The following is a 16,107-nucleotide window of genomic DNA, read 5'->3' on the forward strand; positions in this document are numbered from 1 at the left end:
ACTAAACTAATACACATTTTAGGAGGGAAAATGTGTATTTATTTAATATAATCTTCTCTGAAACTGACATTATGGTCTTCCTTGTCCGGCTCGCCAAATTATTCTTTCTATTAAATCTCTTATTGGAAAAATGGGTCTATATGACTTGACATAGCATGTTACTGGCTACAGGTTTGGATAAAACACACATGCATGCATGCTGCTTTCGTTATCCACAGTATATTTTACAACACAACAGACCGTCTCAGTCACGGAAGATCAAGATGGTACAATACAACAGAATCTCATCTGGTGATACAGATGTGTTGCAGACTAAAGTTCAGAAATATGGTGTATCGTTGACAACGCAAATTCTGTACATTAATGTTGCCTTCAGGTGGTCAGAAACAAGTTTAATTAATTCAGAAGAAACTCTTATCCAGAGCGACTTACAGTATGGATTGCATACATTTTTGTACTTTTGCATAGTAGTCCCCAGTGGGAAACAAACCCACAACCCAATCATTGCAAGCGCCATGCTCTACCAGGAGAGCCACATAGGAGATCATACTAGGAAATCATCACTTGAATGACCATTGAAGTCTGAATTATAAACAGGACAGATTTAATTGACCCGATTTTAGGAGTTGACCCGTTTAGTTACTTAGACCTTTCACCGTTTTAACCATTAAGATGATAAAGCAAATCAATTTTTACAATGTCAAGCTTTGACAATATGGGTAATGTAGCTAGTTTTAACATGTTGTTAATGTTAGTAGCAAGCTAGCTTACTTTTAGCATATTATTAGCTGTATTATAGTTCATCTAGCTAACTATAATCTCATTGCAGCATAAACCATAAATACATTCAACAAAATACTGTTTTGTATAAGGACTGATCTTGTAAACAGGATTTGTGAATAGTATGTAAATTCTTATGAATCAAGTCGTTCCATCGCCATGCCAACACACCAGCACAGTAACCTGGTCCTATTTCTGACAGGCCTATAGATTACATTTTAGTCAATGGCTGTGTGACAATGACCATCATGTTCTCTGAGTGTACAAGCCAGGCAAGCACAGCACTTCACTTCATACCCATATGAGGAATCTTTAAAAAAAGAAAAAGTCTGTTGCTAAACATACTGTGATGTCCAGACATGCCTAAGATAGCCTCAAGAAGTTCTTCATTGTGAGCTGTAAGACAGTGAATTGTGCAGCTCCATAAATAGTAACAGAGGAAAAAAAGGGTGTGAGGTTTGTAGCTACAGGCCCTGGGTTGTCAATGAGTAGGCGCTACAGTCACCATTAACAGCGACAGAACTGACCACAATCATTCACACCTTGTTTTCTGTATCAGCAATAGATGTCTACTGTTGTCAGAGCCACCCGTACCAGATACACTCGAAGAGGACATAAGGAAGTGAGACTATAAAGGGGCTTCCCGTTGTTACAACGGTAGCCTAAATAACAAGTGTTAAGAGACAGAACCATGTGATGCTTGTGGAATTGACCGTCCTGTGCTTTCAACAAACCATCAGCAATACACATTTTTGCACAATAGGCCTACACACTACTCAAGTATATATTGACGTATACAGCTACTGTAGTATAAGTTTATTGATGTTACGGACTGAAATATGTCTTTGCTTATTTGAGGTGATAAAATGTATGTAGAGTTATGTTGAGTTCCTACAACTGCCACGTACAGTGCCTTCCCTTGACTTATTCCGCATTTTGTTGTGTTAAAACCTTAATTGAAAATGGTTTAAATAGATTTTTATTCATCCATCTACACACAATACCCAATAATGACAAAGTTATTTTTTTAAATATATTTTTCTTTCATGTATTGAAAATGAAATACAGAAATATCTAATTTATATAAGTATTCACACCCCTAGTCAGTACATGTTAGAATAACCTTTGGCATTGATTACAGCTGTGAGTCTTTCTGGGTAAGTGTCTAAAAGCTTTTCACACCTGGATTGTACAATATTTGCACATTATTAGTTTAAAAAAAATCTAGTTCTATCAAGTTGGTTGTTGATCATTGCTAGACAGCCATTTTCAAGTCCTCCCATAGATTTTCAAGCCGATTTAAGTCACAATTGTAACTAGGCCACTCAGGAACATTCAAAGTAGTCTTGGTAAGCAACTCCAGTGTATATTTGACCTTGTGTTTTATGTTATTGTCCTGCTGAAAGGTGAATTTGTCTCCCAGTGTCTGTTGGAAAGCAAAATGAACCAGGTTTTCCTCTAGGATTGTGCCTGTGCTTAGCTCTATTCCATTTCTGTTTATCCTAAAAAAAACTCCATGATCCTTGCCGATGACAAAATACCCAGCCACCACCATGCTTGAAAAGATGAAGAGTGGTACTCAGTGATGTGCTGTGTTGGATATAACACTTTGTATTCAGGACATGAAGTACATTTCTTTGCCACATTTTTAGCAGTTTTACTTTAGTGCCTAATTGCAAACAGGATGCATGTTTTGGAATAGTGTTATTCTGTACAGGCTTCCTTCTTTTCACTCTGTGATTTATGTTAGTATTGTGGAGTAACTGCAATGTTGTTGATCCATCCTAAGTTTTCTCCTATCACAGTCATTAAACGCTGTAACTGTTTTAAAGTCACCATTGACCTAATGGTGAAATCCTTGAGCGGTGTCCTTCCTCTCCAGCAACTGAATTAGGAAGGACGCCTGTATCTTTGTAGTGACTGGATATATTGACACGTCACCCAAAGTGTAATTAATAACGTCACCATGCTCAAAGGGATTTTCATTGTCAATTCTTTTTTTTTTTTTTACCCATCTACAAATAGGTGTCTTTCTTTGCGAGGCATTGGAAAACCTCCCTGGTCTTTGTGGTTAAATCTGTATTTTAAATTCACTGCTCGACTGCTTTTACAGAAAGTTATATGTATGGGGTACAAAGATGGTGTAGTCATTCAAAAATGATGTTAAACACAAATCCATAGCTCCATCTCCCCAGACTATCTTTCATTTCAGTATTTAATACACCTCTGAGGACACTCTTGTTAATCACATTTGTTTACTCTGTATTGGAGTGTGCTCTCTCAGTCACAATCCAGTCTCCACTGCACATTACTGTATGAGGTATCACCCAGCATCTAGTAAAATGGTCAGTATCACTTCATCTTATGGCACATAAATGATTTTACATGGTAAAATGGTAACACAGCAATAACATATTATTATTATTCTGTTATTCTCAAGAAAATGCCATTACATTTCCATCTTTCATCAACAGACCCCAGTAAAGTATGTATACTTACCACGTCTTTTAGATTTGTTTAGAGACAAGAGGGGCTGAAGAATGTACGTAGCACTAAACATCTGAACATCTAAAACTATCCAACAGACAGACTCACTCAAACACACTCCAACAGTTAGACTCACTCAAACACACTCCAACAGTTAGACTCACTCAAACACACTCCAACAGTTAGACTCACTCAAACACACTCCAACAGTTAGACTCACTCAAACACACTCCAACAGTTAGACTCACTCAAACACACTCCAACAGTTAGACTCACTCAAACACACTCCAACAGTTAGACTCACTCAAACACACTCCAACAGTTAGACTCACTCAAACACACTTCAGAAGTCTCAGCCAAGATCAACTGGCCGCAAAAATTGACAGCCTCTCTCTGTGTATGTGTGTGTGTGTGTGTCTGCGTGCGTGTTTCAAGTGCATGTGTGTATGTCTGTGACTGTGTATAATGTGCATGTGTGTATGTTTGTGAGTGTGCACTTGAACCGTTAAGCTTGCATCCAGAAATGACCATAGGAAGAGTACCAGTAAAACCAACTGCAGCAGCAGTCTTCAATGGATAAATGTTGAGGGAGTGAATGTTTGTTTACAAGACAGAGCAATAATCATTTTTGCATGAAAACACAAGCGAGGAGCAGACTGCTCGTAAATCTCAGCGCAAGACATTCCATGTGGTTTCTTTTTGCTGTGCTGTGCTGTGCTTTGCTATGTGTGTGTGTGTGTGTGTGTGTGTGTGTGTGTGTGTGTGTGTGTGTGTGTGTGTGTGTGTGTGTGTGTGTGTGTGTGTTGCCATTGGGCCAGATGTAGAAGCATTATAAATGATGACGTCTTCCCAGGAAGTGGATCATTAGAATTATGTAAAAACACGATTATTAATTATTTGAATGACACTTGGAGATGAGAAAGTTATACATGAATAAATACTGTATGGAACCCAGGCTGAGAAACTGAAACAGTTGGGGCATCAATAGGTGTCATGGTCTTTCTCTCCTCTGATTCAGCTGGTGTCAGACACCGATGTTACAATCACAATCAATAACACATTCACAAGAATGAAGTTCCAATTCCACTTGCCAGGGAGCAATGATTCCTGGTCTGCCTGCAGTTGTAAACAAGCGGTAACGGACCCCCGTCATTGAGCCTTTCCTCAATTGTCTACAGCTCCTTTTTTCCTACCAATGGTTAATACCATCATTTATCTTCTGAAGTATGTGATGTGGCTTTTCACCCAGAAGCTCCGAGAAGAGAAACAGCCAAGCCACCGTCGATACCAGAAATCTACTGTAGGCAAGGAAAACACTGCATATACTTTCTCCGCTCCAGCAGAGTGCTCACGTTGCCCCGACCCTACACCGCCCACCCCACAAGGCCCGGGACGTCTACTGGTGGTTATGTGTGATGATCCTCTGTGCTTAAGCTAGTTTTTCAGGTTAAGGGGGAATCCAGGGTTTTTCACGACTGGCTCTGGTTCAAGATGAATTACTCCACAGATTATTCAAACTGTCACTAATTATGGAGTACTGGGAGTAGCAGCACCGATAGCAGTATTTCGGTTCTCCGTCAGTAGGAGTGCTAACATGGGGAGCCAGAGAGAGAAGAGGACAGGGCGTCCTGCCCATCCATTTATTATGGATAGGTTTTATGATTGAAACGGCAGAGAGCAGGGATTGGTTTCTTCACACAGTTTTTCCTACAATTCTGTGTTGCTTTCTGGAATGTCTGGTAGAAAGCACATTTTGCCCTCTGATGAGGAAAACATATTTCTGAACATGTTTTGATAGGGCCTATATATTATGTAAATGATATAGGCCCTACCAGGTGGGCAATATCATGCTACAGCGCCTGGTGTGGGGTGCAGGCTTTTGTTTTAGCCATGCAGCAGCACACTATGTTCTACTAATCAAAGCCTTGGTTAAAAAACGACATGATTTGTTTTTTGGTGCTTGGCATGAATAAAAGTCTCCCAATGGCCCTTGCAAGGTAAGATAACCCAGCCCTGGCCCCTGGTCTCAATAAATGGAGTTACACAGGGCCGTGCACAGACCTTTCATAACATACAAACTGCCTCTGTAGCAAAACATTTTCCAATGTTTTAGCATAGGTCTATATATTTCTGCAACAACGCATTCATCACAAATTGTAAGCAAGCTAGTTAAAGTGCCTCCTAAACACATGATTGACACCGGAAAAGAGGGTGGGCTATCAGCTAATCACTGATGTTGATTGATGTAAATCTGAAAGTTAGCTAGCTCAAAAAAATTAATAAATACTAAAAAAAAAAAAAAAAATACTCTTACATTCTTATATAATAACTTCATAGTTTAATAGTAATAATCTTCTAACTCTTAATATATTGTTGGCTAGTGGCTTGTGTGGAAAGTTTTATATCCACTACCATTCAAAGGTTTGGACTCACTTAGAAATGTCCTTGTTTTTGCAAAAGAGTTCTCTAATGATCAATTAGCCTTTTAAAATGATAAACTTGGATTAGCTAACACAACGTGCCATTGGAACACAGGAGTGATAGTTGCTGATAATGGACCTCTGTATGCCTATGTAGATATTCCATAAAACATCAGCCGTTTCCAGCTACAATATTAATTTACAACATTAACAATGTCTACACTGTATTTCTGATCAATGTTATGTTATTTTAATGGACCAAAAAAATGTGTTTTTCTTTAAAAAACAAGAACATTTCTAATTGACCCCAAACTTTTGAACATTTGTGTATATATGGTGGTTAGCTAGAGTCTAGACTACCTGTGTTGCTGCTGCCCTGACATGTGCAACTCCTGACTGAAGAAGGGATGGAGTTGAGTCGAAGGGTCGCTGATGCAGCTGCTCCTCTATGTCTTAGCTTACTGCCTTTCTCTTCTGTGGGAGGCAGGTAGCCTAGTGGTTAGAGGGTTGGGCCAGTAACCGAAAGGTTGCTAGATTGACTCCCAGAGCTGACAAGGTAAAAATCTAACGTTCTGCCCCTGAACAACCCACTGTTCCTAGGCCGTCATTGTAAATAAGAGTTTGTTCTTAACTGACTTGCCTGGTTAAATATATATGTTTTTAAATATCAGCCAACAAGACTGAATATTGATAATAATGTAAATCAAGTGTTATCAGGTGTTAATCAAATGTTATGCTGCTGTGCCTGTACTGTTGATATTTAAACTAGGTAATGCCGTACATGGCAGACCAACAGGCGCAACCAACGGACGGGGTGAGGGTGGGGGGGTGACGAACTTGAAGACGTCACGATGACTTGTTGATATTTATCATGTGTTACCTGAATGTACGTAAAGCTTTTTTTTGTTGCTAATGTGTTGCTAATAGGCAAGTGGTGGCCTATGTAAAGTGCCCAAGGAACATAGGTTACCACTATGTTTCTACACATTCAAGTAACACATGATGAATGTCAACAGAAGTGATTGAATCATGATTTAAACACACATAGCTCAGGGATATAAACATGTCCTCCCCCTGGGAATTGGTAACCTTTGCACTCATACCCGCAAAACAGGATAAACCTTGCGCTCCAGAATGCACCACAGTTTGACTGTCAACCTCCGACCAGGAAGCGGTAAGAAAACTCTCTTCAATAATGAGGCAAATCGAGGTAAATACTTGACATTTTAGGCTAAATGATTGGCTACAACATTGCCAACCTGCAATTCTCGTCTTCAAACAGCAGACAGATTGACATGCTGCTGGGTTAGAGCCAGGTCTAATTGAAGCCTGGGTTTCTACTGAGAACTCTACTTAAGATTTCATTCAGTTTAGTTTACAGTGTGTACTTTTGTTTAATACCAAAGTCAAGTCTGTTATTTTTGTTGCAGGCCTATACTGTATGTGTGCGTCAACACAGGCAGCCCAATTCTGATATTTTTTCCACTAATTGGTCTTTTGACCAATCGGATCTTTTCACATCAGCTCTTGTTCAGTGCTGATCTGATTGGTCAAAAGACCAATTAGTGAGAAAAAGATCGTAATTGCCTACACTAGTAGGCCTATATGTTTATTAAAAACAAACTACACTGAACAAAATATACATACAATTGTTTTAAAGATTTAACTGAGATACAGTTCATTTAAGGAAATAAGTCAATTGAAATAAATAAATTAGGCCCTAATCAATGGATTACACCTGACTGGGAATACATATATGCATCTGTTGGTCACAGAAACCTTTAAAAAAAAAGTAGGGGCGTGGATCAGAAAACCAGTCAGTGTCTGGTGTGACCATTTGCCTCATGCAGCGCGACACATCTCCTTCGCATGGAGTTGATCAAGCTGTTGACTGTGGCCTGTGGAATGTTGTCCCAGTCCTCTTCAATGGCTGTGCAAAGTTGCTGGATATTCCAAATCAAATCAAATCAAATGTTATTTGTCACATAGGCCGAATACAACAGGTGAAGTAGACCTTACCGTGAAATGCTTACTTACAAGCCCTTAACCAACAATGCAGTTCAAGAAATAGAGTTAAGAAAATATTGACTAAATAAACTAAAGTAAAACATTTAATAAAAAGTAACACAATAAAATGACATAACAATAACGAGGCTATATACAGGGGGTACCGGTACCGAGTCAATGTCCGGGGGTACAAGTTAGTCGAGGTAATTTGTACATGTAGGTAGAGGTAAAGTGACCATGCATAGATACAGCGAGTAGCAGCAGTGTAAAAGCAAAGGGGGGGTTCAATGTCAATAGTCCGGGTGGCCATTTGATTAATTGTTCAGCAGTCTTATAGCTTGGGGGTAGAAGCTGTTAAGGAGCCTTTTGGACCTAGACTTGGCCAACCGGTACCACTTTCCATGCAGTAGCAGAGAGAACAGTCTATGACTTTGGTGACTGGAGTCTTTGACCATTTTTGGGGAACTTGGGTGGCTGTTGTACATGTCGATCCAGAGCATCGCAAACATGCTCAAAAGGTGACATGTCTGGTGAGTATGCAGGCGGTGGAAAAACTGTGACATTTTCAGCTTCCAGGAATTGTGCACAGATCCTTGCAACATGGGGCTGTGCATTATCATTCTGAAACATGAGGTGATGGCGGGGGATGAATGGCACAACAATGGGCCTCAGGATCTCGTCATGGTATCACTGTGGATTAAAATTGCTATCGGTAAAAGGCAATTGTGTTTGTTGTCCGTAGCTTACGCCTACCCATACCATAACCCCACCACCACCATGGGGCACTCTGTTCACAACATTGACATCAGCAAACCGCTCGCCCACACAATGCCATACACGCTGTCTGTCATCTGCCCGGTGCAGTTCAAAACCGGATTCATCCATGAAGAGCACACTTCTCCAGTGTGCCAGTAGCGATCGAAGGTGAGCATTTGCCGACTGAAGTCAGTTACGACGCCAAACTGCAGTCAGGTCAAGACCCTGGTGAGGACGACGAGCACGCAGATGAGCTTCCCTGATACGGTTTCTGACAGTTTGTGCAGAAATTCTTCTGCTGTGTAAACCCACAGTTTCATCAGCAGTCCGGGTGGCTGGTCTCAGACAATCCCTCAGGTGAAGAAGCCGGATGTGAAGGTCCTGAGCTGGTGTGGTTACACGTGGTTTGCGGTTGTGAGGTCGGCTGGACGTACTGCCAAATTCTTTAAAACAATGTTGGAGGTGGCGTATGGTAGAGAAATGAACATTAAATTCTCTGGAAACAGCTCTGGTGGACATTCCTGCACTCAGCATGCCAATTGCAGGCTCCCTCAAAACTTGAGACATCTGTGGCATTGCGTTGTGTTACAAAACTGCACATTTTAGAGTGGCCTTTTATTGTCCCCAGCACAAGGTGCACCTGTGTAATGATGATGTGGTTTAATCAGCTTCTTGATATGTCACACCTGTCAGGTGGATGGATTATCTTGGCAAAGCAGAAATGCTCACTAACAGGGATGAAAACAAATTTGTGCACAACATTTTTGAGAAATAAGCTTTTAGTTTTATGGAAAAACATCTAACATGGCACCAACACTTATATCTAACATGGGACCAACATTTATATTCAGTACAATTTCAAGACCTCTGTAATGTATATGTTTTGGTATTTGTGGAGTGAGTATATTTTTATTTTTTACCCAGGTCAATACTTTTGCACTCACCTGGCTTTTATGTTGTAATACAATTCTAATGAGGTCATACACTAGTAACTGTGGCTATGGATGTTCAAGTTATTTATGAACTAGGCCAGGGGTCTTCAAACTTTTCTTGCCCAGGGACTCCTGGATCCACATCATACGCTAGAATTTTTTTGTATTATTATTTATATGTTTTAAAAAAAATGTTAACCCCTTTTTCATGATATCCAATTGGTAGTTACAGTCTTGTCCCATCGCTGCAACTCCCGTACGGACTCGGTTGAGAGCCATGCGTCCTCCGAAACACGACCCCGCCAAGCCACACTGCTTCTTGACACACTGCCCGCTTAAGCCGCCAGCCAGCCACACGAATGTCAGCGTGCATGCACCCGGCATCCACAAGGAGTCGCTAGAGTGCGATGGGACAAGGAAATCCCAGCCGGCCAAACCCTCCCCTAATCCGAACGACACTGGGCCAATTGTGCGCCACCTCATAAGTCTCCCGGTTGCAGCGGGTATTGAACCGGTGTCTGTAGTGACGCCTGTAGTGACACCTTAGACCGTTGCCCCACTCAGGAGGCCCATCATTTTTTGTTTTAATTCACATCTTGTCTTATCATCAGGTAAATGATAATGGAAAGGAGAAGTAATCAAGATTTTAAAATAAATAGGTTTAGTTGATTGTTTTTCATTAATTTGACCTCCCAACATTATAATTGGAAGAGGAAGTGTAAACTAACATAGCCAATTAGCTAGAAAGGTCACTCCAAACACATTTTCTCTAAGAGCAGCTGTTTAGTTGGTTAAACAAAGGTAAGTTGGCAAAAATGTATGTCCAAGTCAAGAAAGCTTTACCAGCAGCAAGCGACCCAGGCTATTTCCTCAATATTAGTAGTTGAGAAATAAAAAGTTTGAAAGAAGATATTATCCTATTTTCTACTGTAGGTATGTAATAAAAATGTCTTTATTCTGTTGTTGCTAGCGATATTCATAACAACATACCTCAGGTAGAATACTCCTGAACTAAGTTATCTGCATTCAAAACTACCCAAACTGACCTGAAAGGTGAGCAGTGAAAGCCCCAAATAAAGAGTCGAGGATTTCCAAAGCATCTCCCGACTCCCTCCCACGTCTACAACAATGGAATCCCTTGGCGGACTCCATCAAGCATCGCCAGTCTTCCAGAAAGGAGCTAGTGGGCAGCGGTAACGTCATTCCTAGAGGGGCGGCGCGCTGAACAGGAGGTGTTTTCCAGCTTTAAAGGGGATGGAGCCAGCCCCTTCTGACAAGCCCTGTGTCACAGCTACCGGGACTCTCTGGAAATCTTAATTAGGCTTAAGCACAACGAAACGACAGCAAAACTCATCTAACCATCAGACCAACCCCGAGTGTGTGAGAAGTGCTGTGAAGATAAGCCGATCGCATACTCTACTCTCTTTTCCATTTCAGTTTCTATTGGAGTGCTGTCACATGGATGAAAGTGTTTGAATGAATCTCAAATCAGCATTCGAGTTTACTTTCTTTATTGACAAATAATGCGTTTCTTTTTCTTTTGATTAATGCACACTTCTACAGTCTAAAATAGTTCGTTCTTTTTCGCAGTTCTCATATGGTACTGCCTGTGATATTATTGCCAACCTTCACAACCACAAAAGTAGACCAATCGCTAGTTGAATGCAGGATACCAGCTGTTTGAGACTCAGCTCCAAATTCAACTTTGGTCCAGTCCTCCCAGCGGCTTTGGGAAAGGAAAGAGGATTGCAGTTTCTCACCTCTCTCGCTACCGAGATGAAGTCTGCAGAAGAAGGTAACCGGCTTTACTGTGTAGCCTATATTATCCGTTAATTTGACGTGGCAATGTTCAAAAGTTATTATCTGACTGCAGTGCTTGCTTGTGTCATGTTTACTTTAACGATTCTCAAATCGTCAGTTGCTATAAATGAAATCATGCTTATTATTATCAATTTATACACTACAATAGTTGCAACGGTTTGGGAAGGTTTCTTCAGCTACCAATAGGTGTCGGTGTTTTCAGTACAGGAGTCTCCTAGCCGCGCAATACCTGACACGGTGAGCGGCATCCATATGATAACCAGAGCCCGACGTGAGCGAGTGACACTTTTATAGCAACGTGTAGGCAACATTTGAGTGCAAGGAACGCTGTTTTTAGTAGGATACACTAATTTGTATTTTTTTCCCCTCCAGGTTTCAAAATGCCCTCATTGTCAATAATCAGTCATTCACAGCCCACATTTTAATGCATTTATTTGACCATGTTGATTGAAACTATTTATGTATGTTTTCATGGTTGTGCTTTTCAACCTTGACAAACTACATCACATCATGCATGCACACATACCTGGACCATCCAACTCACTGACAGTGCTCTATTTGCCTTGCCACTTCATTCATGAAGTAGCCTAGGCTACAGAAGTATTCCAGTGCTGATGTCATGGACTTTTTTTTTGTGGTTTGGGGATTTAATTTGCCTTTGAGGTTTTGAGACGTGGACTGGTGGGGGCTGTGTTATTATTCATTTCAGTCCCTCGTCAGACTCATAATGAATAGCAGACACATGTGCGTCTGTGTGTGTGTGTGTGTGTGTGTGTGTGTGTGTGTGTGTGTGTGTGTGTGTGTGTGTGTGTGTGTGTGTGTGTGTGTGTGTGTGTGTGTGTGTGTGTGTGTGTGTAGCTTGCTTGGCTGGTGTATATGCATAACCACTCTGCTTCACCAGTCTGCTGACAACTGCAGTATTGCAGACACACAGTCAGGCTCCTTTCTCTGTGACCCAGTATGGTAGCCTGTACCATCATGCCTACACGCACACAACCCCTGTCTCTACGGTGGCTTAGCCACAACAAAAAGATGCTTGTGATAACTGACTGCAAGCCACTAAGCCCCTGATTTTCTACAGATGACTGTCTGCGTCCACCTAGCTCTTCCCGAGGTTCACTCTGTCCTCGCCAAGCAGAGCCCCACCATCTGTGTGGATGAAACCAGATTATATTTAGAGACATGCAAATTGACTTGGTCCCATGTGCTGGGAAAAAGGATTTATGGATGTTAATAACAAAATCAGAGTTAGAACAGTTTGGAATATGGTGACGAGAGAGAAAAGCATGCCATGTGAGTCACTTTAAACTGCAAATGTGTATACAGTGTTAATATTAATATTACCATGAATTTGCAGATGTGATTACTCACTGTCATAAACAATTCCTGAAAGCAAGTCACCGAAACAGAGCGTCAGTGATTGTTTTTCTTGGATTTGAGATATCGTAACTCCATAGAGCTCTCACCCCCAATTTGTTATCTGTCACTGTTAGTTCAGCATTCAGCAGATGTAACCCAGAAATGCAAAGCTCAAAATCTGCAGAGATAACACAATTGAGTGAAAGTCCCGATGTGTGTGGGTGGATGTAGCTCATGTGTTAGAAACAGAGAGTGTGCTGAAGCATAGTGTGCGCCACACGCACACACACACACACACACACACACACACACACACACACACACACACACACACACACACACACACACACACACACACACACACACACACACACACACACACACACACACACACGGAAGAGGGAAAATCATATTGCAGTCAGCCCTGTAGTCAGTTGGTGTGTTTCACCCCTCTAAGTCACATTAGGTGGAGTGAGAAAGAGATCTTCATCCTCAGCACTAGTGGAGGGTCTGTCAGGAACGAGCACCAGAAAAGATCAGCATCACGAAAGAGAAAAGGAGAAGACAAAACAGACCGACAGAGACAGACATACACAGACAATCGTTAGAGCTGATGTGTTGGAGGCTGTTCTCATCACCCTTAAGCTGAGGCAAAGATGAGCTCCCTTCGTGAAGAACCAGAGTTTGACTTCAACTTTTTGTTTGAGTACAGCCAAGGGGGAGAGTGTGGCCACAGGCCTGACAGAGGTGGGTGGTGACAGATCTCTGGATGGGGGTTGGTGTGTCTTCCTGAACTTGTGGTTGCTCAAACTGTTTGGGGGATTTCTTTTGCTCTGTGTGTATGTTGTACATTATGCAGTTGAGCCTGGTGTGATTATTTTCATCTTATTTTGTTCATGTTTTCGGTGTGTAATTAATAATACAAAGGCTACTTAGGCTACATAGGCTTCCATAATAAGGATAGGACAATACACGTTTTGTATTTTGCTTAGCAGAATAATTTACATAGTGGCATTTAGGCTTGTCATTTATTATGATTTCAGATATGAGAAAATCGAATAATGTAGTTATGTTTGCTTCCCTTATAATTGCAAGCTTTGTTAGTGCCCTTAATGTGCTCTAATATTAGTTTGTGTGCATATAAAGTTTCATACTACTGTTAATTGCTTCATTGAGCAAAAAAAAAGAACTTTATGACCTGCTAGATACAATTAGAATTTGACCTGCCACTGTTTCTGGAAATAGTCTGTCATGAACTAATTTTAGACAGTCTACCCACGTATTCTGTGGTGCATGACAGGCTCATCATTTCATGTGATGTGCTGTTTGCGTAGAGTTGCGGTTAACGAATATAGCACCCAAGCTGGAAGGGGATTGCCCTACTCGAGTACACTGCACAGCATTTGGTTGGTTTTCATTTGAGATAGTAAAATGACCCTTATCAAACAGAAAGCATTATATTGGAACAATTGTGTAAGTTGTTCAAGTAAATGTTAGGGGCATGAAGATCTTTCTTATGGAAAATCATAACAGAAGGGGAGGTTTGCTCACTAAGTGCTGCTGCTGTTGTCCTGTTTCTGTGTTGTGTGTGTGTGTGTGTGGCAGATAATGTGTGTATGTACTGTATGTATTTGTGTTTATGTGTGCAGTATGCATGTCTGTGTGTGTGTGAATGTGTGTCCAACCATTTGTGCCTGAGCATGTATTCTGTATGTGTGCGATGCCTCAGCAGCTGTAAACTCTCTGACTTAATCACGAGCTCAGAGCAAAGCAGAGTGCTGTTAGCGTTCAACATGGGCGAGCCCTAATTCACTCAGTGAGTGAAGCGATCAATCAAATAAAGTACCCGCCACTGCTTTGCTGGAGGAGGTCCTATAGTCTAGAGAGCAAACCATGGATCTCTGCACAGCTCCAGATGAACTGTTAACAATCTGCTGATATCTCACACATTCCATTGGACCTTGATCAGTTCAATAGACATAGGGTTTAAAGGATCATTTGGGATTTTTGGCAATGCAGCCCGTTATCTACTCCCCCAAAGTCAGATGAACTCGTGGATACCATTTGTATGTCTCTGTGTCCAGTATGAAAGAAGTTACAGGTAGTTTTGAGAGCTAATGCTAACTAGCACAATGACTGGAAGTCTATTGGTATCTGCTAGCCTGCTATGTTTTATGACCTGTAATATAGCTTTTATAAAGGCTTTATGAATACATATGTGACCTAAAGTAAATTGTTACCAAAACTCCATGAAAAATACTGTTGATGTCTTGGATTTAGAAGTGAGAAAAGGTGCATTTTACAAAGCATCAACTTTGTAAAAACAAATGTTTATATGGTGGCCAATATTTACAATGCCCTCGTGTGTTTGTATTTTCCAGATGCATATAGCTACACTCCAAACGTCAGCCTGTCCCTGCCACTGGGCATGGGAAACCCCTGTCTGGCCACCCAGTACCACACGATGCAGTCCAGCCCCATTATCTCTGTGTCCTCCTGCCACCAGACAGGCTACGGTCTCCACGATCACAACAACCACAACCCAGTCCAGGGCTACTACATGTCCCACGGCCTGAGGCCTAACGGGGCTCCGGCCCTGGAGAGTCCTCGCATCGAGATCACAGCCTACCACCAGTACCCTGAGGAGGAGGTGGAGGAGAGCAGCACCATGGACCACATCGTCCACCACAAGCGGGGGGTCAACTCCATTGTGACCCTGACGCTGCCAAATGCCGATGGCTACCGCGACCCCAGTTGCCTCAGCCCGGCCAGCAGCGTGTCATCACGTAGCTGCAACTCGGATGCGTCGTCCTACGAGTCCGGCTTTTACAACTATGACAACTCACCCCAGAACTCGCCATGGCAGTCTCCTTGCGTCTCTCCGAAAGGCTCGTCCTCTCTCCTCTCCTGCCCACACGCTCCTCTCGGCCCCCCCTCGACCTCCCCCCGCCACTCGCCATCCACCTCCCCCCAGATCGGGGCCCAAGCCGAGGAGGGCTGGGCGGGGCAGGGGCCCTGTGGAAGCTCCAGGCCCAACTCCCCGGCTTGCAGTGGAGGAGGTGGCGGCGTTGGCGTGGGGAAGAGGAAATACAGCTTCAACAGCACTACCTACAGACAGCCAACCTACTCGCCCAACCAGTCGTCCACGCCTTCCCCGCGCGGCTCGCCCAGGGTCAGCGTCACAGACGACAGCTGGCTGGCCAACACCAACCAGTACACCAACTCTGCCATCGTGGCGGCCATCAACGCCCTCACCACCGACGGAGTGGTCGACATGGGCGAGGGCATCCCCGTCAAGGCCCGCAAAACCAACCTAGACCACAGCCCCACGATGAGCCTGAAGAGGGAGCCGGGAGGAGAGGAGATGGGCCCTGGGAGCGAGCTCCTCCAGGAGGACTACATCTCCCGCCTGCCTTTCAAGAAGGAGAGCTACTGTGGGGGCTTCCTAGACGTGCCCCAGCAATCCTACTCCTGGTCCAAGCCAAAGCCCTACCTCAGGTAGGTGGAAATGAAATTCTGCTGGACTGGGAAGTCTTGGGTCAATT

At 42.5% G+C, this 16,107-nt stretch overlaps 1 protein-coding gene across 2 annotated transcripts in view; it reads left to right on the forward strand.

The window, feature by feature from the left end:
* The first annotated feature begins 10,580 nt into the window (after positions 1-10,580).
* The window catches only part of LOC106583607 (nuclear factor of activated T-cells, cytoplasmic 1), a 71,058-nt gene continuing 65,531 nt past the window's right edge, over positions 10,581-16,107 (forward strand). Inside the window, exons 1-2 of one of the 2 annotated variants that reach the window (XM_014167982.2) lie at positions 10,581-11,177; positions 14,944-16,060. In XM_014167982.2, the coding sequence (XP_014023457.1) occupies positions 11,045-11,177; positions 14,944-16,060 (1,250 nt within the window). In that variant the 5' untranslated portion in view covers positions 10,581-11,044. Of the gene's footprint in view, positions 11,178-12,989; positions 13,310-14,943; positions 16,061-16,107 lie in introns of those variants that run through there. The other variant, XM_014167993.2, reaches the window with a different exon arrangement.

The sequence above is a fragment of the Salmo salar genome, chromosome ssa02, assembly GCF_905237065.1.
Source record: "Salmo salar chromosome ssa02, Ssal_v3.1, whole genome shotgun sequence".
Classification (NCBI taxonomy): Eukaryota; Metazoa; Chordata; class Actinopteri; order Salmoniformes; family Salmonidae; genus Salmo; species Salmo salar.